Source organism: Anopheles gambiae, chromosome X, assembly GCF_943734735.2.
Source record: "Anopheles gambiae chromosome X, idAnoGambNW_F1_1, whole genome shotgun sequence".
NCBI classification, from domain to species: Eukaryota; Metazoa; Arthropoda; class Insecta; order Diptera; family Culicidae; genus Anopheles; species Anopheles gambiae.
This window is the reverse complement of record NC_064600.1, coordinates 19,387,029-19,414,357: the sequence shown is the minus strand read 5'-3', so window position 1 is coordinate 19,414,357 and position 27,329 is coordinate 19,387,029. Positions and strand designations below refer to the sequence as shown.

Sequence of the window (27,329 nt, the reverse complement as noted above, 5' to 3'; positions counted from 1 at the left end):
TTACCGTAGCTTAGAAGATGGAAGATTTACACCCATGTGTGTGTGCATTTGTGCAACCCGTAATCCAGCAATCGGCTGCCTACATGATTGAGTGTTCATTACATATTGTACGTTTCTACCAAAACGGGGTACACACTTTTCCAGGCTCCGATTTGTGTACGCTAAGAGACTCAAAAAAGTATCTCCAACGCATACGAAACAGTGATGTATACACACCTGTCTGTACGCACAAAAAAGAATAAAAAATCATGCGTCCGCCTCGAACCGTGTGTGTTATTTGCAGGAGCGTCCAGTTTATGACGCTGCTGTCCTAAGCGGCCGTTTGCAATGGTAAATATTCTCCACATCGCACGTGTGAAGCACAAAGATGACCACTCTCGGCTGGCAGCGTCAGCAGTTACACTGGTGGATATAAAAAAACACACTCAATAGCACTACGTTCACCTTTGCAGACGCGGGCAAAACTAACCGCTCGCTCAAGGGCACGAGGTTATTTGGAAGGCTGTTGTTGTTTTTTGTTTGCGTGTGGGTCTATGACACACAAGTACTCATTTTTTCCTTGTTTAATGCATGTTTCTGGACGTGGTTGTACTACCTTGCCACAGGCATCTCACAACGATAGAAGGGTCTGCTAGTGTGTGTAATCGAAATCGTCACTGGTACAGTTCACAGGTGTGATGAAGATTTAAAGAGATTGCTAGCGCTCTTTTACAAGGCCAGAAAAATCGTTAAAGCGCCCTCTATAAACAAGTAATTCTTGGGCGCCAAAAAAACCCGCACGCTGTCTGAGTTTGTGTTTTATGCAGGGAGGTTGGGGGTGTGGTACAACTACACGTTTGTAACCGACGGCTTTAATGTACAAATTAAACGTTTCTCTCCACACGACTAGAGCCCCATAAAGCAAAGGCAAATTGATTTCGTCATGCGAATGTGTTTTGTCTTATCAAACTGCGACTGACGTTACCGTACACGCCATCCCAACGGAGATCGTAACAAATCGCTAAATTTGAGAGAATTTGAAATTGCTTACCGGTTTGTGTGAATCGTCTGTGTCTGTTGTTGTTACGACCTCGCCCGGACAACCCCTAACTTAACAGCAGCTCGGGTGAGAGGAACGGTGGCAGGGAGAGAATTTGTACTTGCCGTGCGCATAGAAGCGCTGCCGGACGGTTGTTGTCGATTGTCGATGTACCGATTTTCTACCATTACCATGCATTTATACTTCCAAGTGTTTAGCTGACCGAGAGAGGTTTCAGTTTACTTTTTTTTATACCGCTTCCGTTACACCCTTGCGATTTGTAGAAGGAGAAACAGAGAGAGAGAAAGAGAAGGAAAGAGATAAAGAGGAAGAGAGAGAGAGAGAGATAGAGAGACAACGATACGCGCTAATCCAACTGCTCGTAGTAACTCCACGCGCACACGCGATAGGTTTGACGGGTAATTAATGCTAAGGTGTAGTTGAGTTCAGGCCGAATTTGCTTCGCGACATTGCTCCACTCTGCGACAGTACGGCCATCGTCAGACTCGTCCCCCACCCCTCCAGCCGGGGTCACACAGAAGACGGGGCCGTCAAACGTTAGCTTCCAGGGTACGGTGCGACACCGCACCATCCCATTAGTGTAGTGAGCGAGCAGGCCTACGGCAGCAGCAGCAACAGCGTTCAAGTCTGCCGTGGAGATGTCGGCGCTTAGCAAGTACTTCGATCAGGCGCTCACGGGTGCTACCTGCCGGGAGATACTGCATCCGGGCGTCGACTGTGGCCAGTTCGCGTGGCGTAACCTGCTTGGTACGGTCCGGTCGAACGTACACTTCTTCCTGCCGATCTCGGTGCTCCGGCTGCTGTTGCTCATCTACCATCGACGGGCCGCTTCGCTAGCGAGCGTCGAGCAGACGACGCGTGAGTTCGCCGCCATGATGCTGAACGCGCTGTGCGTCGCCAACTGCTGGACCGGTGCGTTCTGTCTGATGATGCGCACGACGGGCCGGATCCATGACAACTTCTCCGTCTCACTGGCACCGCTGCTCGGGTCCTGTGCCATGTTTCTGATGCCCGCATACGTGCAGACGACCCACGCGAAGGCCATCTTCGTGGCGGTAAGTGGGTAGGCCGTTTAGGGGTTTCGCGCGAGCCTACTGTGTCATTCCGCTCTAAATTTGTCCCACCTCACAACGCACAGAATCTCGAGTGCTGGATCAAGTCGCGCGAAAGCAAAGTGATCGAGTGGATGCGCGAGTCTCGGGTCATGGGGACGGTCTGCTTTATGCTGCTCAGTGCTGGCATTGCACGGTACGCACGCAAAACGCGCCACCGGACGGAGTTTTGGTTCATCCAGCCAATTAGACGGAACCGCAGCGACGCGACGGCCGAGCAGAAGCTTAACGGGGACGAACATCCGTGCCGACGGGTTTGCTTCCATCAGGAGCCTACCTGCGCACGTTACGTACTGAGCGGCATGCGCACGTACTTCACCTTTGGCGCGATTCTAGAGCTGGCAAGACGGCTGATAGTGACGGTAGGCCAGTGGCAGCAGACTCCAGCGGAAAGGATGCGCTCGCTACTTCGTCTGCGCTACCGGTTGATACTGTTCTTGACGCTGTACAACGGAACTTTTCGGGTAAGTGTTGATTAATGAGAGGCTCTCGCGGAAGTTCTCGCTCACATTAAACCGCCAAAACGGTTCAAGGGCAACTAATGGATGACCCACTCACGTAAAGTGAGTTGCGCACTGCTCTACTGCGCAAGTCCCTCTTGATGGCAGCTAAGTTTATTGCATTTTGATTTGCTTTTTTTGTTTTTGCACAGCTGGTATCGTGTCTGCTGGCAAGGCACCGACAGCAGGTGAAGGAGTATGATAGCACCGTGGCCGGTTTCGCCAGTGGCTGCTGGTACGGCGTGTATCCGAGTTACAACATCTTCAACCTAGCTGTCTGTGCACTGACGCAGGTAAGCATTGCATGAAGTCCTCAGAGCCTATGCTCTCTCTGGGAATCGTTCTAAGAAACGGTCTTGTTTTCTTCCTCCCAGACACACTGGAACTTTTTGGCGGAGAAGTACGCCAAGGTTGCGCTGGTACAACGACTCGATCGTATCTCCTTTTCCTCGCTCGTGTGGATCGCCTCCATGTGCTACGTTACGTACTCCCGTGCCTATTACCCATGGGCCATGTCCAAATTTGCCCACAAGTTTATCGACATATGCTCGAATTATGCGTGAGTGTGCCGGCTTAGAATCTTTGAAGTCTGCTTCATGGACTTTTGTTGACCTTTCAATTTGCTTGCTCTCGTCTATTCTAGCTCTCGAACTGCATCAGAAAACTTTGCTGCCCGATATCTTGCCCCACATTGAGTCGCCGACGACGCATTGGTTCCTACCATGTTCTTATCCCCGTCTCCCTATTCTCAACTGTTCTACGTAGTTTTCTATATAAGTGTTAATATTACATCAATGGTTTAAAGCTAGCTGTGCTAAGGAAGGGAAGATTTTACTATTCGTTGTTATGAAGCCTCCGTAATGCGAGTGATATTGTTTGCTAAGGTGTTGTACAGCTAATTACCTGATTTCAACCAAAGAAACGTTAGATCCGTGCTGAGTTCGAGCATACTAGTGTCATCTGTGTGTCGAGTTCGGTACCAATGCGCCAACAGAGGGCCACTGTTGCTGCCACCGCTACGATCGTGTGACGGAAACCGGCCTGTCCCAAGCATTGCGCGGCTCCATGTCAATGACCTTTCGTTCGACGGTGTGCATAATTTGCAAGCACCATCGCCCGGCTGAACGAAGCAAACAAACGCCACATTTAGACGTACCAAGTCGATGGTGTAGGACGTGGCGTAGTGCAAAACAATGTCCGAGCTGAGCAAGTGCTTCTACCGAGTGACGGCGGGCCGCTCCTGTCGCGATCTGTGCCATCCCGAGTACGCGACCTGCTGGCAGTCGTTCGTCGGCATCACGAAAACGCTCCTGCCCGGTAGCTACAAGCTATACCTCACGCTGCTGGTGGTAAGTGGAGCCGTGAAGGCAGCACCATCGCCAATCAAAACAGTACACTACAATCAAAGCATCCTTTCACACTCAAACACGCAGATACCGCCGCTGGTTAAGGGAGGCGGCTACACGGCAGAGTATTGGTTCAATCATATCCTGGGCTACGCGTCAATTTCGTTCAAAACGTACATCCAGGCCATCAGTGGGTTGACGCTGCAGTGCTTACTCTAGTAGGATCGCTTCCTTTTTCTTTGCCTCCGTGTCTATATGCCACGCTTTATTCATTCCCACTGACGATCACCTCCTGCTCTCCCAAATAGTAAAGTGTTCGGCCGGCTGCACTACTACTGTCTGATGGGCGTGCCGGGTTTGGTAAGTGCTGCCCTCGTGCCCAAGCTGCCGCACGTCCATCTGCGCCTGCAGGGCATCACCTACTTCAACATGATGCTGGAGGTTATGATCAAGAAGAGCAGGCTCCGGTGCCTGCAGCTACTACGCCAGTCGAAACATGGGGCAACGATTTGCTTCATGCTATTCAGTGCCAAGATTATGGACGTGCTGCGGGCGAAAACCGTCAACCAGTTCTGGATCATGTACCCGGCAACGGCTCCGGAAGATGGCAAACCGACTCCCGCACCCTGTCTGCACGGGGCATCGTGCCAAGCATATATTTTGGATGTGAGTGTGGTGCCTCCATGAACACGTTTGATGTGTCTACGGGTAATGGCTTCCTCTATCTCTCTCTGCAGGGCGTTTGGAAGTACGCACTCGTAGGCTTTACCATCGAAGCTGCCCGTGCGTTTGTCTCGAAAGCCTCCCTGATTTACGGAGAGCCTGCCCGATTTGCCCGCGAGCTCCGGCAAGCCATCGGCCCAGCGCTGCCCCTCTTTCTGGCAGCCTACGTCGGAAGCTTCCGCAGCATCAGCTGCTGGTTGGCCCATTCCACCGGCCGGGAGCGTCCCGGACATGCTTGGCTCGCCGGCCTGCTCAGCGGCGCCGCCTACCTGCTCTACCCAAAGTATCAGATCTTTACGCTTGGATTTACCAAATTTCTTGAGGTCAGCTCGCGCTTGCCATCTCCGCCCACATCCACACTTACCGTCGCCTCTTGCCTCTTGCAGATGTCCTGGGAGCATCACCTCAATACGGTCGCTGTGAAGCCGCGCTGGATGGAGCTGCTCCAGCGCCTCCCCGTCCTCCGGCTGGTGCACATGTGCTCGATCGGCTACATGTACCACGCCCTGGTCTTCCACTCCCATCTGTCGCCACCGTTCAACTCGAAGTGCGTCAACTACTGCTCCGACTTCCGGGTCGAGCGGATCAAGCGCCGGCTCGTCTCCTGGATGCTCGAACATTCGTGGAGCGCCTGCTGATGTTCTGGGACCGCTGGGGCCCGAATTTTCACACACACACACACTCACATACACAAACACACCTGGTGCCAATAAACCCGCGCTATCGCACCTTAGTGTTGGTGTCGCGTTCTTTTTTGATTCTGTTGTTCTTCGGACCTGTGTGAGAGTGTATGTGTGTTATGCGCACGGTTCTAAGCTGTCCCAAAAGGCACCCGAAACGCACGGTCGGCCGTTCAGTGAACGGTATGGTGTCGTCTAGTAAGCTGGTGTTCGATCGTGTTGCGGCCGGCCGGACCTGCCGCGACCTTTGGCATCCACAGTTCGCCAGCTGCCGCCGGTACAATGTGCACTTCTGGCGGACGATAATGCCGGGCAGCTTCAAGCTGTACGTGCCGCTGCTGGTGGTACGCTCTGCTTCTAGTTGTTCTCGCTGTTGGTAGTCGTCGCTGTCCGTGCTGTTCTGATCCGTTTGTTTCTTTCGCATCCCAACCGTGCCTCAAGCTACCGCCGCTAGTGAAGCTGAACGACGTTACCGCCCGGTATCTGCTCGAGCACACGCTCCAGTATGTGTACATTTCGCTCTGCACCTACGTACAGGCCGCCCTGTCCCTTTCCGCCCAATGTGCGCTACAGTGAGTGTGGTTAGACTTGCGCGACTGGCTAGGAAGGGAAAGCGTGTACTCAATGTGAGTCTCTCTCGCTCTCTCTCTCTCTTTCTTTCTCGCCTTTCTACCCAATGCAGCAATCTGCTCGGCAGGCTCAACTACTGGTGCGTCATGTTCTGGCCATGTCTGCTGGGCGTCGCGATCGGTCCACCCCTGCCCAAGCCGCTGCTCCGCCTGCAAGCGATCACCTTTTTTAACATGGTAAAGCCCGTTTGGTCTTTGGATTTGCCGCTGCCACCCCTCTTCATGGTTTTCTCTCCATCTCCCACCCCTCTTCCGCCCTTTCTTGCAGAGTTTGGAAGCTGCGGTGCGGAAGAGTACCGCCCCCGCCATCCAGTACGCGCGCCGCTCGAAGCCGCTCGGCACGCTTACCTTCATGGCGTTCAGTGCGCTCATACTGGCCTGTCTGCGCAGCGGGCGCGTGAAGCAGTTCTGGCTCGTCAACCCCAACCCGGAGGCGCCCCCAAACTCCACCCAAGCGGGATCGGCCGGCTGCAGCCATGCGGGCCGCTGCGGCCAGCACCTTATCGACGGCGTGCTAAAGTACGGCATGGTGGGCCTCATCCTGGAGGCGGGCCGTGCCGTACTGCGCAAGTGGAGCCTGCTCGCGACCCGACCGATGGCCCTGTTCGGGGCCGAATTCCGTGCCGCCTGCAACCTGAAGCTTGGACTGTTTCTGGCCTGCTACGTCGGCATCTTCCGGTCGGTCTGCTGTTTGTGCGCGCGCCGGTACGGCCGAGAGCGGGTGGTGCATGCGGCAATGGCCGGATTTCTGGCCGGCATTCCCTACTGGCTCTATCCCACCTACCAGATCTACACGCTCGGGCTGACGAAAGCGATCGAGATGGGGTGGGAGTACTGCGGAACAAAGGCAGCGGATGGGGACGACAACGACGACGACGACGGATGCTTCACGGCTCGGCTGCTCCGACGGGCGCACCGGCTGCCCATGCTGCGCCTGGTGCAGATGTTTTCATTCGGCTATTTGGGGCACGTGTACGCCTTCTATCCGCGCGTATCGCCCGTCTTCCACCAGAAAGCGATGGACGTATGCTCCACCGACCTCACGCTCAACATGAAACGGCGCATTGCCGCGTGGTTTGCCGAGGTATTGTAACAACTGCTTTTTCTTTCGTGTAATGCTATGTATCAAATGCTCTTTGTGCCTTTGTTAGGAAGTGCGGTGAAGGAAATATTTAACACTTTTTCTATCTAATATTCGCATCCAACGTAAATTTGAATTTCAATCTCGATAAAGTAACGCTAACGCATAACGCTGCGTAACGCTATCCGCTCACAAAAGCTCTGAAACGGGGAAGCTCGCGGAAAAAGGAAGCTTTGGTCCGCGCGGGCTTTCGCAGTCGACAGCGCCACCTGCGAGCAAAAGCGGTAAGCTTCCTCGCTCGAGTCAGTTTGACAGGTTTGTTGTCAAAGGCCGAACAAATCAAAACAAAACAGTCACACACGCTACAAACACCGCTGCAGATCGGTTTTGGTGCACGGGGGAAGCAAAATGTCGTTTATTTTACGCCCGCGACGTTTCCTCGGCCCGGACACGTTCGCGCTCGTCCGGGCGGGCCTGTGCGCGGTTCGAGCCGGCCCGGTACGGCCGGCCATTGTACCCCATCAACAACAGCTGCACTGCTGGACGCCTCTCAACCGACCGACGGTGCAGCTGCTGCTACCAACCGCGTTACACAACCAGCACCATCAACCGGCGCGCGCAAAGTCGGGCAAACGGTCCGGCAAACAGCAGCCGGCGGCCTCCTACGATCTGGAGGAGGAGGCAGAGGACGAGCTGGCCGGCAGGGAGGACGAGTACGAGGAGCTGCTCGGGGACAAGCACACGCGCACGGTGCGCGTCACCGTCAACTCGATGCGGGCGGATCTGCTGCTCAAGGCCGGGCTCGGCATCGCCCGGAACAAAGTGGAAGCCCTCTTCTACGACAGCAAGATACGGGTGAACGGGAAGCGGCTGCTGAAGAAGAGCGCCCAGCTCGAGGTGGACGACGAGATCGATGTGGTGCGCGGTCCGAGCCCCGCCAACCCGGACCATCTGGTCGTGTCGCGGGTGGAGATAGTGGCGGTGACGCCCCGCACCGAGAACCTGTCCGTGACGCTGCGGCGCCACAAGTCGCTGGTGATCGAAAACTACAAAGAGCACGGATCGTACGGCGAGGGACAGGACAGATAGGGCGCGATGGTGGTGTAGTTAGAGTAGGCATGCGAGCGAATCGGTCCCTTAAGGACTTCAGACGGACAACAGGTAGGGATTAGCTGAACCAGAAGAGGCGAAAAGAAGCGCTTGTGAGTAACGGAACGCGAATATACATATGTATTGATAGGTTAAACGAAAGGTTTGCATCGATAAACAATTTTTTACATTGGGTAGATATTATTTTTCTTTCTTTTTTTTCGGAAAACACCAAACTAGTTGTAATATGTTTGATGACTGTTACGGTCGCCATGTGGTATGTTTTGAGATAGTCACGGTATGTTCGATTTTGGGACGGTTGCCATGTAGTAGGGGAAAGCGGGGCAAAATGGGCATGTGGGGCAAAATGGGCACCCTCTATTTAAGCATTATTTGACTACAAAGATACTTTCCAATGCTCAAAATGTATTCATTAGAGTGTTCTATGAACACCATGTAAGTTTCATAACCCTTACATAACAAATAACTAAGAAAAATGCAAAATAAGGTTTAGCAGCATATTGATGTAATTTTTGCCACTTCGAAAATAAGCTTAAACGTGTGTCACAGGGATGCGTTGAAGTTTTTAATGATATATTTTTAAAGATATGATATTTCTTTACAATTTGTCTGAAGCAATCAAGGCGATTGAATTCGTATTTTTACTAATATAACAAAAAATACAAAAATGCTACACGTGGGGCAAAATGGGCAGTTACTCTTGGGGCAAAATGGGCAGATGCTTTTGACATACGGCGCTTGGTGAGGCTATGGTGTTGTATTTGTCGCCTCAATAATGATAACAGGCACAGCTTCAAAACATTCGATTTTGTAGATTTAAACGTGTAAAAACTGTTATAATTTTGATAACATATTTTTGGAAGAATTTTAAGGGCTTTTCTGACCAGCAAATCAAAAGAAAGAACGAAAAATACATTTCACGAAACGTGCGCAAAAGCATAGACCATTACCTAAGCGCAGTTGTTGTGGCCCATATTGCCCCAGTGTTTTGACGTTTCACAGTTTGTTTACATATGCCCATTTTGCCCCAGGGCTATGCCCATTTTACCCCGTGTGTCAAAATAGCTTCTCGTAAAACATCAACTTTTATTTTACATTATTTTATTGTTTTTAAGTTGTTTTCATTCTATGTGGCAATTTTAATCCATAGATAAATGGTGGAGGCATACAATAATGAAAGAAAAATTGTGTTTTTTGGCATATTCAAAGGAATATTCAGTAAACTGCTTAACATGCCCATTTTGCCCCGCTTTCCCCTAACTTTGAACTCGCGTTGGTCAGGGTGGCCTTCGTCATCGTTTGCCGAATTAAGTAAAACTGAGGTGGATACTGTTTCGAAGCGAACGTTCGACACTTGATCGTCCAGGCGATCATAGAAACCTTTAGGAGGTTTCCCTTACTGGAAACGTTGGAGCTTAGAGGCCTTACCTTGGGTAGGGGGATATAACTAAACTCTTTAAATGAGAACTCGATAGATGTAGGATGGGCATAGTCCTATCCTGACAGTCCGAACGAATCTGACTTGCCAAGATCGGAGTTGGTTTTATTTATACTCAAATGAAGTTAAGGGTTTCTCACATTTGGTTCCGGGTTGTATGTTGGAAAGTTATTGTTTTCACTAAGCTAGTTACGTTTGTTTTGGGTTTAATGCTTCTACTGTTCCTGCTTTGGGTTATAAAGCATAAACTGTTCCTGCTTATGTTGTACGTTTCGGTTGGTTCTGTTAAGTGTGTGTTGTTTTTATATGAACGGTGTGGCCTGAGCTCTTCCGGATGTGTATGGTATGATCTGATTTACTGAATGTGTTATAATGAATGTGTTACAATGGTGTGGCTTGGCTTTCCAAAGTGTGTTACTATGTGTCTATGGCTGATAGTGTGTATTACAATATGTTCTGTATAGCAGATATGCTACATAGTGTTGGGTTTCATGAAACTTTCGTTGAGATTCATTCATATGAATCTTCAGTGACGAGTGATTCGAATCTCGTGTCGAATCTTCAAAGATTCAAAAATGTTCAAAGATGCATTAATCTGCAAGTATTCACGTATCACGAAAGATACATGAACAGGATGGCCACTCAACCGGGAATTAGCCGGGAATTTTATTTTTCCGGGAAAACCCGGGAAAAACCGGGAAATTCTCCAAAAAACAAACGGGAAATTATCACTAACTTTTGCTATCAATGTTTACCATCGTACTAAGTGCATTTTCAATTAATGGGATGTTTCGTATATTGTTCCCAACTTAGCACAGGCCAGCAACATCACACCGATGTTTAAGAGTAACATTTTCCGTTTCTCACATTTGGTACGCAATATATGTACTATACTACTCATTCGCACTGGTGCAATACTTACGTGCACTGATATCGGTTCTTGCACATTTCGGGTATGGTGTGCCTATTCGTTCTACCTTCCACTCGTCTTTTGTTTTTCATCTCTCGTGAAGTTGCGGTCGTGTCGAATTTAACGGTGGATTTAGTGGGCGATCCCAATTTTTTAAAATAGCTGATAATTTTTGTCCCTTTTAGCAATTTTAAGGATGTACATTGGCATTTTGCATTTTGGTTTCGGGTCTCTACCTTCATTCCGCACGGGTGACTGTGTTCCCACTATCGCTTCTACAGTTCGATCGTTGCTCCTTTGTTTTATTATCACATAAAGTACACTTCCCGTAAAACATATTCAAGAAAGTGTCCCAAAATTAAGAAACCCACTGAAATGTCCTGTATCTATTCGTGAGATGCATCATCAGCGTCGTGCGAGTAACAGCATAATGCATGGCTACTGTTTAACAGGAAATCCGTTCTTCGCAGATTTCTATGCTTTCTCCAGTGGCTGGTTGGTCCATGACTTCCGGTTACCCTTTTTTAAGGTTGTGTGATGATATCTGTTAATCAACAATTGATAGCAGATGAAAAATATCTTTGCCACGGGGTAAAGTCTTTACACGTTAGTGTCATGATGCTAAAGCACCAAAAAGCAATATTTGTAAAGCTTTGCTTTACTATTCGTTGTTTCATCAGTTGTTAGCTCATATAAAACTTCAGAAAATGCAGAGAAGAATGCATATTTAAATAGCTTAAGATCCATAATAGCCAAATTAGATCCACAAACAAGAGCATGATTGAAAATTTGTTTGTACAAATTTGATAGAAATCATGTCAAAAATGGTTCTTAAATGTGTTTTCACACCTCCAGATTGGAAATTATATTGTTGAATAATTCACTAATAACTTTTATCCAGTTTTTATGACCTTTCCCGTAATGACCGCCGTAAAGTGTCCACCTTTCCCGTAATGACATAATAATTTGGAATTTAAGTATCGATAAAACCGACAGACAGAAGCATAGTGAAAAAGAAAAATAAAAAAAAAATCGGAAAACCCCGGGAAAAAACCGTAAATTTAAAATCCTGATTTGAGTCGCCACCCTGCATGGATCTCCAAGGATTCATGGATCTCTAAATATTCCTGAATCTCCAAGGATTATTGAATCTCGAACTATACACGAATCTCCAAAGATTCTGATATCTAAAATGATTCATAAATCCATTAAAGCTCATATATCTCCAGGGATTTATGAATATTTTTGAATAAAAATGTATGATTTTCAAAATATTGAATTTTATAATTCCCACCTACAACATGCCCGTCCTGTGTTCAAGCCACGCATGGACCGTCTACTCGTAGCAAAACAAACTATCCGGCTGCGTGGAATTGCCTAGACGTCTCGAAAGCCTTATAGACTGGCCTGACCCCGTAGGTTGTTACGCCAAGAAGAAGAATAATAAAAGGCTCAAGCTGTACGAATTCATTGAATCTTGCGAGATCTAAATCATATTCATGAATCTTTCGAGATCTGATTCATATTTACCCAACACTACACCAAACGTGCCTGCGTTTCAGTTGATTGTAACGTTCGCGAATGTTGATAGGTTGCGTTGTTTTGCTTTTAGTTCGTTTTATTTGATCGGGTTGACATGAACCGGTCCAGAGGCTAGTAATACTATAAAGCGAGCGAGACACCCTTTTATAGTCGCCGGGCACGGTCTATAAAACGGTCAATTGCCGGAAATGATTGCACGACCGTGCAAGCTTCCCCTTATCTTGTTTTGCGCCTCCGGTTACGGTGTGTCCTCGCTATCTTTTCCCCCCGCTTAGGCTGCCCCGTCCCCGCAGAAATTGACCCAATCGGCCGGAAAGACGCACTGCTGCAAGCCGTAGTGGAAGAACGTGCCGGCGGCGCACGGTCTCATCTGCGCCTCCCAGAATCCGTTCGGTTGCGGTACGCACTGCCAGAAGTAGGACGGGCTGGCATGCGGATACAGGACCGGGTCTTCCCGCTCGCACAGCGGTCGCTGGCAAAGTGTCCACCCCGGCACGGTGGTGCTGGTCGGTGGCGGCTGCGTTACGATTTGCGTCGTGGTGGTGATCATTTCCGTCGTCGTTGGCTCGCCACCGGTCGGCCCGGGTGTCAGCTCACCCTCGAACGTACATTCCGCCTCCCAGCGGAACACGGTTATGCATGCCTGATGCCGCATGCTAAACAGGGTCCCGTACGGACAGTGCTGCAGCACGGGCGCAATCCCACCGGTCGCCTGCGGAATGCACTGCAGAAAGGAGGGCGGTTCCTCGGTCGGCCACAGCCGGCCCAGATCGGCCTCGGTCGCGCAGCTCACCTCCGGGCACGGTTCCAGCGGTCCCGGGTTGACCGTGCCCCCGCACGGTACCTCCCAATCGAGCGGGGCGGTGCAGCGCTGACGGGCGAAATGGAACAGCCGTCGTCCGGAGCACGGGTGGCGTACCAACTCCCACGGTGTGCCGGTCGGCTCGCAGCGCAGGAAAAAGTTCGGATCCTCGAACGGCCACACCGTGGCACGGTCCAGCTCGGTCAGGCAGCTCGGCACCACACAGTCGACCGGATAGAGCCGGCCGGCAGCGTCATCGTCTGCGACGGGTTCGCCTACACTAACCTCCGCCACAAGCGGAACGCACAGCAGCACACAAAGTAGCAACTTGCTCATGATGGATGGGCTCTTACTTTCACCTCTTCAACGGAACTATAACGAATGGATCGCGGATTGGAAAACACGCCGGAGAAATAAGACTCGCCGAGGCAGGCCTATCGGTGCGATATCGACCGCGGCTATCAGCCAAGACCTAGAGAAGAAAAAAAAACGAGCAGCATGACCATGAAAGCGTACCGCACGCTCTAATCTTGCCCGATTGCGTATTGATTAATTGCACCCTCCGGGGGAGAGCAGACACAGGACCTCCTCTGATGTGACCTATCTTTATAGATGCGACTGCGGTCAGTGTCTCTGTATGTAATAGGCCACCTCGTAACCTTTCTTTCGCATGCGACCGCTTCTTGACAAGAAGGGTCAACAGATTGTCTAGGAAATGAACAAGTCGCAGATAATTAAGAACAAGCAGTTTTTCTACAATATCTCTGGGAGAGTAGAGGCCTCAGACGACGACATCAACGTTATCAATGTGAGATAGATATATCGGAAATTGCAACTATGATCACCCACTACTATCCCCAGGCATGGGCAACCTGTGCTTCGTTCCATACGACCTGCGGAACGATTTTGGAATTTTCTTTACTAACGGAACTAAAAATGCTTTGCTGACATGCAATTAGTGTCTATTCTGATCAATCGAACGATTAATCAAACGATCAAAACTTTTGAACACAAACAGCGAATAGACAACATTATTTACAGTGTATAAAGAACGAATATTACTTAAGATACATTTCATAATTACATGAATTGCAATAGAATAACAGAAAATGGAATATAGAGTACCTGGATACACCAGGATACAGCAAAGCATATCTTATATATTTTATAATTCAAATGAAAACATCAATCGAACAATTTGGATATCGTGATATCCAGAGCAAAGGCTCTCATGACTCACAGTTCCAAATTATATGGGAAAATAATAATTTAATAGTGCTGACAAATTCTTTAAGTTGCTGAAATATTTGTAGAAAAAGCAACTAAAAGTATCAAAATGGAAATTACTGAAATGAAAATGTAGAATTTTTTTTTTCTAACGGATGCTTACCGAAAATTAAATAAGCAGATCGGTACCATCTGAGTATTTAAGTAAGGAGTACCAATCGCCAAAGAAGCATTTGTACCACTAAGTTACTTTGAATAGGTTGCAGGATTTCTGTTATAAAAAAAACTACTAAGAAGTAATGTAGTTTCCAAGATAACAAGTAGGCTCAAGTCAGTTTTTGCCGGGTGAATGATATGGGTATTCATGATATAGCTATAATGGGACACTGGGACAAAGTAGATTTGAATTCAAGTCGGACATGTTGTTAAAATGTCCTAGTAAACGAAATCTTTAGCGAAAGACTTTTGCGCTCATATAAACATACATGTATAGCGTCCCCATCAGAGGCAAATTTATCCATCTCGGGGCCCTAAGCGGGGGATCGAAATGGAGCGCCTAGTTTCCTGAAAGCCCCAAATATACCGCATTTTTTATGAATATCTTTTTACGAATACCAAATACAAAATCCTGAATTCGTCAGGGATTAATTTTCTTCTGTCGTTTGTACTAGTGATGGGTTCTGCGGATCGCACCCACGGTTCCGCTCCGGTTCCGGCAAGTATGATTCCGATTCCGATTCCAGAGAGGAAGGAATCTCTAGTTCCACCGGAATCGTCTGGAATCGTCTGGAATCGTCCGGAATCGTCGTAATCGTCCGGAATCGTCTGAACAGTCGGAATCGGCCAGAATCGGCTGGAATCGCCCGGAATCGTCCGGAATCGTCCCGAATCGTCCGGAATCGTCCGGAATCGACCGGAATCATCCGAAATCGACCGGAATCGACCGGAATCGTTCCGAATCGTCCGGAATCGTCCGGAATCGACCGGAAACATCCGAAATCGACCGGAATCGACCGGAATCGTCCGGAATCGTGCGAAATCGTAGTCAATCGATAGTAGTGAATAGTAGAGCCGATTCCGACTGTTCTGACGATTCCAGACGATTCAAGTTCACGTTCCGGCCGCGCATATGTCAATGCTGTCTGTTGTACATTTAAGCCAGGAATGTCGCGCACTGAGTTCCTCAATATCGTTCGACATGCACGCTAGCTTCTTGTGTTACTGTTTGTATCTATTTGTATTAGGTTATGCACTGAATTCCGGAATTCCGACTATTCCGACGATTCCAGACGATTCCGGTTAATTACGACGATTCCGGACAATTCCGGGCGATTCCGGTCGATTCCGGTCGATTCCAGACGGTTCCGGACGGTTCCAACGACTCCACACGATTCCGACGATTCCGACGATTCCAGACGATTCCGGACGATTCCGGGCGGTTCCAGCTTGTCGGATTGAACCTAACCTTCGGAACTGGGTCCGAAATTTGTTGGAATCGTCCGGATCCAGTTCCGCTTTTTTGTGCATTTTGCCCAACTCTAGTTTATACATTATTTTAATGGTACCTATAGTCTTCGTGCAATCAGGCTTACATATTTAGCATATTTTTAGGTTGTCCATCATCGTTATTTCCGGTAGGGCAAATTTATCAAAACTATACTTAAATACTAACCAGTGTTTGGTGTAAAAAAACATTCTCAATAGAAGTTTTTTTTAATAAATACGCATTTGGTCGTTTTACTAAGCTATTAGTATTTTGTATAGAAATGAATTGTATGGAAATGGAAATGATAAACTGTCGTTGTTAAAACTCCAGCCTTTCCAAATTGCAGTACTGATCTAGTTGTTCTACCTTGATTCAGTTGCCCTGATTTTAACCAATTTTATCACTGTAACAACCTGACAATTGGTCTTTTTATTCTTCTTTATGGCTCAACAACCGTTGTCGGTCAAGGCCTGCCTGTACGCACGTGTGGGGTTGGCTTTCAGTGATTTTTTGGATTACCCCCCATAGCAGGATAGTCAGTCCTACGTGGCATGTTGTTAAGTCGTGCGAGTTGACGACTGTACCATGAGACCGGCAAATTGACAATTGGTCTAGTACATCTAAAAGGCATATTTGAAAAGCCTTTGGAAAAAACAGAATTTAACTCATTTGTGTTTTTGTATTTTAGATCAAAGTTTGCAATTCAGCTCGTTCTTAAATATCTGCGAATATCTGTTTCATAGATACATAAAAATTGCCTGAAAACCAAGTGTCCGACAATCATTATACTGTACTTGCGTATTTGTAGACTTTTCGTCCTTGCAATCGAGAACATAGACAAAGTTCTTTAGAAATTTAAATTAAACTTCCCAGAGGCTTCTACATACTTGCTCGTCATGAGAGGTAATATGGAAAAGTGCGAAAGTATGTCAAGTTTGTCTAGGCTTTCAAAAATTATCTCCAAAGTTCGTAACAACTTTTGATTGCTATAAACATTATCAACACATTCCACACACTTACTTGTAAGAATGTATTACTTTGAGAAAATTTTAGTTTTCCGTTCACATCTGCATTAATAACAAAAAAAACAATCGCTTATAAAAGTGAACTAACATGTGGAGGTTTAGCTCGGGGCCCAGTTTAAGCCGCCCCCCCGCGGCCGCTCAGTCCGCTAATAGGAATCATTTATCACTACATCGTGTAATAATTGACATGTGTCCCAAAACCGCTTTGTTATAAATGAAGCCCGCACAAAGTTCATCATCCCTGGTCTAGAACAATAGTCTTAAATCTTTTCGCATGCTTTCGCTCTTTTAATTTTATTAAAATACTATCTTCGCTTGCCTTCTTCTGGGGCTGCAAACTCAAGAGGATCTTCAACAGTCGAAAAGGTGTTTTAATACGGTGGAACCGCTCATAACGGGCAAATCTAAATGGTCAACAAATAATAAGCACCATCTCGCATAACGAGCACTATCATTTGTGTTCCTGGTGCGTTTTTTTGGTGCCTATGTGAAATCAATGATCACGTTCGGTAAATATTGAGCATTTCTTTGCGCAGCTGCGATACTAATCATTCGTTTTATATAAAAAAAAATTGCCTAGCGGAAACGTCTCGTAAAACTGTTGAAAGCAAGAGGATACTCATTAAACAGAGAGTCTACTATTAAAAAAATATTTGAATACCTTATTTGCGCTGAAGAATTTTTACCCGTTGGTGATGGAATTGAAGAATTTTAAATGGTGATGAAACTAGTTTACTTAAACTGAAGATGAAGGTGAAGTCTTGTTGGAAATGTTTAACAGTGGAACACACTGTAGGGATTGAGATAGGACAGGGAAATAATAATAATAATAATAATAAATAAAAAAAAGGAAGCAAGTGATGAACTAATATATCAGTTGAATGAGAAGGAGTAATACTGATGGGAACGGTTAATAATAATATTCAAAACAAAAATTGAATTACCCTTGCAAGAAAATATTTAATCAAGCAATTTGCTTGAAAGGGCGAAAGAGCGTCAAGCGCAAAACAGGCCGGGCGAAACTGGAAAGTAAAGGAAGTTGGGGAAGACGGACGTTAGTCTTGTGGTTGATCAATTGAAGCAAGGTTGTGGGGAGGTTTAAAGCGAGGAAATAAAGAAAAAAAGTTTGATAAAAGTAAAAAAAATAGATAAAAGTGAAGAAAAATGTCCATCGATCACGACAATGGCGCAAGTCGGTGAGTTGTGAGTAAAGAAGCTCTCGACAAGAATGTAGCGCGTTGAATTCAAGTGAAGATCGTCATAAAAATACGACGCACGCGACACAGAAAATGGCGGTGCCCTGTCAAGCGGATAAAATGTTGTACAGTTTTCATCCACAATCCTTTTTTTATATAAAGACCTCGTACGATTTTAGTTTACACTTTAAAATTCTTTAATGATCATAAATAAGATATTACGGATTAAATATATACTCGTGTGTGAGCGTCGATATATACGATATACGACGAAGTTATATACATATATATGTATGTACAAGTATGTCTTTGCCGAAGTAAAGGCGGAAAGAAAGTGTTTCAATATGGCGACGTGTGGTTTCCAGTGCAGAGAAATAATAAGTCGCGATTTTTCTTTTCGAAAATTGCGCAACTGTTTTCTATTATTTTTTGGAGAAGGAACTGTAATTTCGAAGACATACTTATAGAATTATAATATAGTACGAAGCTCGCGCGTGTGTGTCTGTGCGTGTGCACGTGTGTATGTATATGTGTGTCCCGGTAACAAAAAAAAAAAAAAAAAAAAACCACACGATCACATAAATAAAATGGAGGGTTCAAATTTTAAAACAGAAAAAAAAAAGTTTTACAACGAACCATCTTCTTTATATAGACGTTTTTTTCACATTGTTTTACTATTAGTTATTTACATCGGTTTTTTTTTTAACAAAAATATATTAAATTTTAATAGCTTAAAGTAATACATATGATAACTGTGTAATATACAGGCGCGTACCTGTGCGCACCGGGCACTTGTGTGCATGTACATACTCATGTGCATATGCAAGCAATAATACGCTTATCAAAAAAAAAAAAAAAAAAAAACAATACCTAGACTAGCAAATCCTGAGTGATTTGGCAATATGGAAAATTCAAGAATACAGCCAGCTCCCTGAGAGGACGGTGCTTCCCTGAGAGGAATTTCTTGAAAAATTAACCATGTATCCCTGAGAGGACACTGTTTCCCTGAGAGGAATTTCCAGAAAAAATTAACCATGTATCCCTGAGAGGACACTGTTTCTCTGAGAGGAATTTTCCGAAAAATATATATTAAAAAATGCATGACATAGACACATCTTGTTTCCGAGACACGTGAACCCGAGATAAATAGTATAATTTTAAATCAATTTACAAACAACAAATAGTTTTATCTCTTTTCACGGATATGTACCCAAAAATAATTTAAGTTTAAAAAATAATAATAAAAAAAATACTTTATGCATCACAAATTATCCCCATTTCAATATTATACTTAAATACTCAACCGTATGTCTCGGGAACGCGTAAACTCGCACCTTATGAACAGGCTGTGTACTTCTAGTATTAACTTCTGACGCGAACGATACGGTCTCAGCACCTCTATCAGCATTCCATAATACTTAACAGAACTATATTTTGGTTTGTCTTCATAGTTAATTTATTTATGGTGGTATTGTTTTCGCGTTTTGTTAATATTTTATCATAGCATGACACAGGCCAACATTGATGCATTAACGGAGGCTTTATTAGCAGAAAAAAACAAGAATGCCCTCTTGGAGAAAGAACTTAAGGAAACTCGTAAAAAGATCCGGCATAACACCTGGATAGAAGAACCTTCGGAAAATCAACCGTTTGACCCCGAACCATACGGGTCCTCGACAATGATCCAAACACCAGTACAGTCTACTAACGAACTTTCGATGCTTACGTCGATGTCATTCGCCTCGTTACAAGTTTCCACTTGTACTCCCAAGGAAGGAGAGGAAGTGGATAAAAAATCCTTCGAACGATGGAAGGAACAGCTCGAAGCAGCAATGAAATTTGCAGGCATTTTTAACGAAAACATGAAAATGAATGCTTTCAAAATGAAAGCAGGTTATTCCTTATTAGATACTCTGGAAGCTACATCACCGAATGATTCATCGAGCGATGCACAGTTATTCCCGTATACTAATGCAATGGAAAGGTTGCATAAATACTATAGCTCACACGATTACGTTTTCCTACAGCGACAAAAATTACGTTCTATGAATCAGAATGACGGCGAGTCCGATTTAACATACGTAAAGAAAATAATTGACCTAGCAAAGCTCTGCAATTACAAAGACAACCAATTGATAGAAACAGTAGTCGACGTGATCCAAGCACATGCTACTAATCCAAGAGTCCGTAAGACAGGAATAAAAGTTCTAAGGAAACGTGGATCAATAACAGATCTTTTGGACAAAGTGCGAGAATGCGAAATGGAACAAATGAACGATATAAATTTCGCAAGGACCCACCAGCAAAACTCACAAGTCCAACCATCAACACTAGTGGCCGCCGTGTCCAACAGCTCTTACCATAACAATGGGCCTCGTATGGGAGGATTCCATCGCGGTAACTCACTGTACCATCAGAAATATTGGGGCATGCAAAGCGGAAGAGAAACATCTAGACTAACACCATCGCGGTTTTCATCAAATAGACCTTCCGGAGGTCGTCGCGAACCATGTGGAAGATGCACTAGCAACTATCATTCTTCTGAGAACTGCCACGCCATCAGCAAAAGATGTCGCAACTGCCACACCGTAGGGCACATCGAACGTGCATGCCGTCAGGGGATTCAGGATAAAACCAAACGTCGCGCAGAGGAAGAAGAAGCAGGATCACCAGCAATTAAGACCCGGAAGATCGCGGCAATTATGGACAGCAATAACACGCCCGAAACAACCAGTGATAAAGAGATCGTAAGTGATATACAATCATCTGATCTTATCTGACCGCTCGATCAAATTATATATTCCTATACTGAATTCTATGATTTTTCTATTCACTTACATTCTAAATTTATTCACGCTTCTAAATTGTTCACAAAAGAGAATTCCAAGAATTAACGCCTTAAAATTTGTTATGGTTTGCAACTGACGAATTAGGTATAAAAAAAAAAATAAAAAATAAAAATAAAAATAAATAATATTAATACAGCGATAGTACTTACAGTTTCTTGTTAAAAATATATTCCACAAGCTACAACTTTATTTAACATGGTACACCTAACATACCTATTATTGTCCGGGACGAGATACCGGAGCGGAATGATATTAAATTAGAGTACAGATAGTTATTATATTCTATTTGAAGGAATATTTTACACAGGTACATGCGTATGTATATACATACGGACATATATACATGGGTATATGGCGTACACGTATATATGTGCGGGTGGGCGCTTATATGTACACACGTATATACATAAACCAGACATATTGAATTTTAATGTACTTCCAGGATATGATGAAAGTGGCGAGTAAAGACAGCTATTTACAGTTAACAAAGTCCCCTGAACAGACAACCGCTATAAATAATGACCAGTTGTGCTCAGTCGAGAAGGGAATCGACAACGAAGGCTTTATTGTCGGATATGTCGCAGGCGTTCCTGTGAATTTCATGATTGACTCCGGAGCGGACGTGAACACAGTAGCTGAGGATATTTATGAAGAGTTAAGAGCAAGTGACCCTAGAACGAACCCGATATACAATATAAAAGATGGAACCGATCGGACATTGAAAGCTTACGGGGTACAGAAGGAAATTCCTGTGGTTGCTTCCTTCATAGCCGAGCTCTACATATCTGAAGAACGCCCAAGATCTTTAGAAAAATTCTACGTTATTGCAAAAGCAAAGCCTTTGCTTAGTAGAAGTACAGCAATTAGATATAGCGTGCTGCAATTGGGCTTGAACGTGCCAGTAAAATGTTGCGCATCACAAATCTATAATCGGTTGTTACCGGGAGAAATACTGGCGATATCAATGTCGGGAGAATTCCCAAAATTCAACGTTGCTCCTGTAGTTCTCTCATACGATCGAAGCTTACCACCATCTCGAAACGTTTTTACCAATATACCGATCGCTTTCAGAAACGAAACAGAAAAGCGTTTAGAGAATCTCTTATCCTCCGGGATTATAGAACGCGTAAATGAACAAATGGACAAGTCTTTTTGCTCGTCACTCCTGGTAGTACCGAAGGGTAAAAACGACATCCGACTAGTCGTTGATCTTCGAGGACCAAATAAATGTATCGTAAGATCGCCGTTCAGAATGCCAACGTTGGAAGCGATACTATCAAAACTAAACGGGGCATCATGGTTTTCGACCATAGATTTGACTAGTGCCTTTTTCCACGTTGAGCTCCACGAATCCTGTCGTCTTCTAACGAATTTCTTCGCTGGTAACGGTACTTACCGTTTCAAAAGATTGCCGTTCGGATTATGCAACTCACCAGATATCTTCCAGGAACTTTTACAAACCGTTGTCCTGCCCAGGAGTCCTTAATTACTTAGACGACATTCTAGTGTTTGGCTCTACTAAGAAAGAACACGATCGACACTTAGATTCAGCCCTTTTAAGATTGCGCGAACATAATGTCCGTTTAAACGACAACAAATGTATATTCGGTGCAAGGTCCGTTAAATTTCTGGGATTCAACTTATCTGGTGACGGATGGAGAGTTGAGGACGACAAGAGAAAAGCCATCGAGAACTTTCGTAGACCGGAATGCTTATCCGAAGTCAAAAGTTTCTTAGGGCTAATGAATTTTGCAGAACGTTTCATCCCTAAAAGAGCCGAAAAAACAGAGAGACTAAGAACTCTTGCCAGATCCGAGACTTTTTACTGGACGAGGGAAGAAGAAAATGAATTTCAATTTCTGACTAGGGAAGCTCTTAACGCAATTAATAGACTCGGATATTTTGATGAAAAGGATACCACAGAACTTTATGTTGACGCGTCCCCAACAGGACTCGGCGCAGTACTTGTACAATTTAACGACGCAAAAACACCACGTATAATAGCTTGCGCTTCCAAATCACTCACATCATCAGAAAAAAGATACCCTCATACGCAGAAAGAAGCTTTGGCAATAGTATGGAGTGTAGAAAGGTTTACCTATTACTTGATAAACAAATTCTTCACAATTAGAACAGACTCTGAGGCTAATGAGTTTATATTCGGCAGCTGCCAACGTACGGGTAAAAGAGCGATTACAAGGGCAGAAGCATGGGCTCTTCGTCTTCTTCCATATCAATTTAATATAGCTAGAATACCCGGAGATTTGAACGTTGCCGACGCACTTTCACGATTGATCGGTAAGTCTCAAACAGACGACGCGTTCGATGAAGATAACGAAAAACATTTGCTATATGCACTGGACGCTGGCGATATGAATATCTCATGGACAGATATACAAACATCATCCGAATCAGACGAAGAACTGCTAGCTGTTAGAACGGCAATTCAAAACGGGAAGTGGATAAAATCCCTCCGGCGATATGAGGCAGAAAGCAAAAACCTCGAAACATTAGGACCTATCGTTTTCAAGGGCGACCTTATAGTACTACCTACAAATCTTCGAGCTAGAGCACTAGAAGCGGCCCATCGAGGTCACGTCGGTTGTGGGGCTACAAAGAAGATACTGCGAGAATTCTTTTGGTGGCCGAATATGTCGAGGGAAGCAGCGGATTACGTGAGTAATTGCGAGACCTGTATCGTAGTCTCGAAAAGGAACCCACCTATACCCTTATCATGTAGAGAATTACCTAACGGACCGTGGGAGATTTTACAGATCGATTTCCTATCCCTACAGGGTTTTGGATCGGGGGAGTTTCTGCTGATCGTAGATACGTATTCTCGTTATTTACACGTGTCAGAAATGAGACTGACAAATGCTAAGAGTACCAACGCAGCCCTATCTAAAGTCTTTTCAATATGGGGGTTGCCTTTAATTGTTCAAAGCGATAATGGGCCTCCTTTTCAGAGTTCGGAATTTATTCAATATTGGGAAGCTAAAGGGGTTAGGGTTAGAAAATCAATACCCCTAAGCGCACAGTCGAACGGAGCGGTAGAACGACAGAACCAAGGTGTCATTAAGGCGGTAGCAGCAGCAAAAGCAGAAGGAAGGAACTGGAGAATAGCATTGGACGAGTACGTCCATACTCATAACACACGAAAACATCACTCGCGTTTGGGAATAACACCCTTTGAACTGCTGGTGGGATGGCGGTATCGAGGCACCTTTCCTTGCTTGTGGAGGTCCAAGTACGAACCGGATAGAGACGAGGTACGGGAAAATGACAACTTATCAAAACTAATAAGTAAACAGTACGCAGACAAACATCGAGGAGCAAAAGAAAATGACATCGCAACCGGCGACATAGTTTTAACAGTTACTTCTCAAAGAACAAAAACCGATCCTACCTTTTCCAACGAAAGGTACACGGTATTAACGAGAGAAGGCGCCAAGGTTGTTATCGTAGACGGGTCCGGGAATAAGCTAACTAGAAATGTCCGAGATGTCAAGCGCGTTCCAAATATTAGTGATAACTCTTCAGTCGAGGATCAGGGATTAACAGAGGAAGATTGTTTTACAACGCTACCAATGTCTGTTTCACAACAAGTTACCGATAATAGAAACAATGTAGAAGCTAGACCTAAGAGAGACATTCGCATACCGGAAAGATTCAAAAATACACTAATGTACCATATTTGTTGATTAAGAGTAGAGGTGGCGTAGGATGTAGGGATTGAGATAGGACAGGGAAATAATAATAATAATAATAAATAAAAAAAAGGAAGCAAGTGATGAACTAATATATCAGTTGAATGAGAAGGAGTAATACTGATGGGAACGGTTAATAATAATATTCAAAACAAAAATTGAATTACCCTTGCAAGAAAATATTTAATCAAGCAATTTGCTTGAAAGGGCGAAAGAGCGTCAAGCGCAAAACAGGCCGGGCGAAACTGGAAAGTAAAGGAAGTTGGGGAAGACGGACGTTAGTCTTGTGGTTGATCAATTGAAGCAAGGTTGTGGGGAGGTTTAAAGCGAGGAAATAAAGAAAAAAAGTTTGATAAAAGTAAAAAAATAGATAAAAGTGAAGAAAAATGTCCATCGATCACGACACACACCTACACAAATTAATCTAAAACGTGTTTTCTAAAGTAAAAGACTAAAACAATCGACCACATTTTCAATAAAATAGTTCATTAATAGTCACAAAGAAATAGTGAACTTCTAGTGAATCTTCTATACAGAAGATTCGATCTAAAAATCGTGAAACCCAGCTGTTACGAAATCTGCAATTTGAGATCTGCGCCAGATTTACAAATCCGCGCGAATACAAATGAAACTTAAAGATATATTGAACATTGATAGTAGTGATAATGAAAAAAGCATACTCATCTATATGCAAACATGGAAGCAGAGATAGGATGAAACCGTATGATTACGAAGGGGTACAGCATGTGGACCGAATGAGGAAGAACGATGACACCAGATTTTTTCGATTGCGGCGTTTCTTTAAAGCGATCTAATCAGCGACTGTTGTTGTTCTTTTTTATGTTGATATATTTTAGAAAGGATTTGGCTCTAATAGAGTTATTTCGCTTCCTTAAGATGATTAGGGCATGTCTTTTGTAGTCCAAGTTACTCCCTTTATAATAGTTCACTTCTTCAGCCCCAATTCTTAGAAATATAGAATAAAAAAACATGGTTTTAATTTTATGCGCGGTTAGAAAATTCGAAGCAAATAGAAATAAGGCATGTAAAGCTTTTGCATCATGTTGGTCCAGTACGTTTCGATACGATGCAGCTGAGTGATATTGAACCAGTTTGCGGACTAGGGTGTCATATCGAAATACCGCCGAAATTCGAAAAAAATCGCATTGAATTTTGGCGTCATTGGTTGCCGCTGTGAAGCCAGGTTGTATCTGCTGAGTCATGGGATACTATTAACGAAAGGACAATTATCGTTTCGTTAGTGCAGGTCAACTTAAACCCATAAAAATCGACAATGTTTGTCCATTTTTGAAAATGCAAACGTTAGTATTGCTCGTTCTTCTATTACTCTCTTATATTAAAGTCTAAATTACCTGTGATTGTTGGGATTTTGGACAGTTTAAATTTTTGCTGCAAGTAGTTTGATTCTTACCGCTGTATCGCACACAAGCCTTCGATGATCAATCCATAGCGGCTATATGTTTCAATCTACAACATTCTTTTCAACCCATACTAGCATAGATACCATAGCCATTCTCGCACAATTAGGAAACGAATCGCTTATCACCACCCACAACTTTGTAAGTGTACTAGCTTCGAACACTGGCTATGCAGAAGTATCATTTTAAAACGCAATTGTACGCTTCCCATCGATTTGTTTACGAGTTGTTTCTTTGCAATTTCCTTTTTTGTGTTACTTCTGTTCTTTCTGTTACTGCTTGTTGTTAATATTTTACAATTTTGCGTTTGAAGAATATAAAACTCTAAATTTCAATAATCCTATAGAAATCTAATAACACTCAATGTAAATTTTGGAATTTCAAACCAATACCCCACCCTCAAACAAGACTATCCTCCCAGGCTGAAAACCGCTGGTCTAGAATCTTGAACAACACTCATCGACGTGTCCTTGTCAGCGATGTAATCATTTCTATAAAACATCATACACACCGAACCAGCTGGATTAGAATGAACAGTGCATCTTGATTATCCTTTATTTGATCCTAGCTGTTTCCATCATCTTCATATCTTGTCTACTATACACACACACACACGCGCACAAACCCATCTATCGCACACACAGGCTTTTCTTACAAGCTAAAATGGTGTCTGTTTCTCTGCTTGCTGCCCTTTCTTCGTTTTGTTTTGTTTTTTTTTTTACTCTCAATCACAGTAGCTCACAGCAATTGCGCAAACAGGACCCATATCGGGGATGATGTGGAGATGTCCTTAGGATGTCCTTAAAGGGTTGTAAACTACGCTGAAATCATCATATCTCTTCAACTGCAGTCTCTCCTATAAGATGCGTTGCGTTAAGGTTACTGGCCGCTTGTGTTTTGTGTATCTCCGTTATCGCATCACCTTCAGTATTGCTCGAAAGGGATGGTGATGGAGGTCGTTGCTGCCAAACCCTGGCATCTTGCAAGTTGTTTTTTTTTTTTGGTTTCAAAAGGAACATTTTACACAGGTGTACAAAACAACAACAAAAATCGGTTAAGCCGTTATCAGTAGTACGACGACACAATAACAACGCATCATTTGTTGGTTAGGTTGTTCGTTATCTTGGGTGCCACGGTCGGGTCGGGTTCCTTATATCAACATATCATCATCGCTATCCGACATCACGTTCGAAGGGTTCAGCAGCAGGCTAGAAGTTTCGCTGTTGTCCACCTGCAAAAGAACAAGACACCGCTTTACACTACCTGCCTTAATGTCTGTTAAAAGTACACTACTTACGCGCGAGTACATCGTGCTGGGGAAATCGTTCTTAATGAGCCCGCGACACAGCAGCACCGAGTGGAGTTGATGGCATCGATCCGGATGGCGGCGCACAAGGTATAACGTGCCAGCGCTCAGAGTACTGATCACGGTCAGACAGATCATGATAATGCCTGCAGCGAGGGTGAAGAAGATAGGACATTAAAGTC

The 27,329-nt window shown here is 44.7% G+C and overlaps 6 protein-coding genes across 6 annotated transcripts in view; 5 read left to right on the top strand and 1 right to left on the bottom strand.

The window, feature by feature from the left end:
• Positions 1-1,474: 1,474 nt before the first annotated feature.
• Positions 1,475-3,436, top strand: LOC11175780 (uncharacterized). The gene is made up of 5 exons (XM_003437121.2): positions 1,475-2,094; positions 2,178-2,615; positions 2,804-2,944; positions 3,026-3,210; positions 3,295-3,436. Exons 1-5 carry the CDS (start codon positions 1,678-1,680, stop codon positions 3,344-3,346), a joined length of 1,233 nt encoding a protein of 410 aa, XP_003437169.2. The 5' UTR covers positions 1,475-1,677; the 3' UTR covers positions 3,347-3,436.
• A 408-nt stretch (positions 3,437-3,844) lies between these two features.
• On the top strand, positions 3,845-5,453 carry LOC3289810 (uncharacterized). Its single transcript, XM_061644017.1, has 5 exons — positions 3,845-4,000; positions 4,085-4,215; positions 4,306-4,663; positions 4,735-5,043; positions 5,107-5,453. Exons 1-5 carry the CDS (start codon positions 3,845-3,847, stop codon positions 5,356-5,358), a joined length of 1,206 nt encoding a protein of 401 aa, XP_061500001.1. The 3' UTR covers positions 5,359-5,453.
• A 57-nt stretch (positions 5,454-5,510) lies between these two features.
• Positions 5,511-7,221, top strand: LOC5666835 (transmembrane protein 135). Its single transcript, XM_001688120.3, has 4 exons — positions 5,511-5,744; positions 5,842-5,972; positions 6,083-6,206; positions 6,298-7,221. The coding sequence occupies exons 1-4, from the start codon at positions 5,511-5,513 to the stop codon at positions 7,120-7,122; spliced, it is 1,314 nt and encodes a 437-aa protein (XP_001688172.3). The 3' UTR covers positions 7,123-7,221.
• A 92-nt stretch (positions 7,222-7,313) lies between these two features.
• Positions 7,314-8,396, top strand: LOC1270498 (mitochondrial transcription rescue factor 1). Its single transcript, XM_309200.4, has one exon. The coding sequence runs from the start codon at positions 7,519-7,521 to the stop codon at positions 8,197-8,199; it is 681 nt and encodes a 226-aa protein (XP_309200.3). The 5' UTR covers positions 7,314-7,518; the 3' UTR covers positions 8,200-8,396.
• A 6,669-nt stretch (positions 8,397-15,065) lies between these two features.
• Positions 15,066-22,181, top strand: LOC133391253 (uncharacterized). The gene is made up of 3 exons (XM_061643510.1): positions 15,066-17,846; positions 19,351-20,593; positions 21,138-22,181. The coding sequence occupies exons 1-3, from the start codon at positions 17,815-17,817 to the stop codon at positions 22,179-22,181; spliced, it is 2,319 nt and encodes a 772-aa protein (XP_061499494.1). The 5' UTR covers positions 15,066-17,814.
• A 4,184-nt stretch (positions 22,182-26,365) lies between these two features.
• LOC4575961 (cation-independent mannose-6-phosphate receptor) overlaps positions 26,366-27,329 on the bottom strand; it is a 96,972-nt gene continuing 96,008 nt past the window's right edge. Inside the window, exons 5-6 of the mRNA XM_001237194.4 lie at positions 27,139-27,293; positions 26,366-27,072 (exon numbers count right to left, since the gene is read on the bottom strand). Coding sequence (XP_001237195.4) covers positions 26,992-27,072; positions 27,139-27,293 — 236 coding nt within the window. The 3' untranslated portion in view covers positions 26,366-26,991. The remainder of the gene's footprint in view (positions 27,073-27,138; positions 27,294-27,329) is intronic.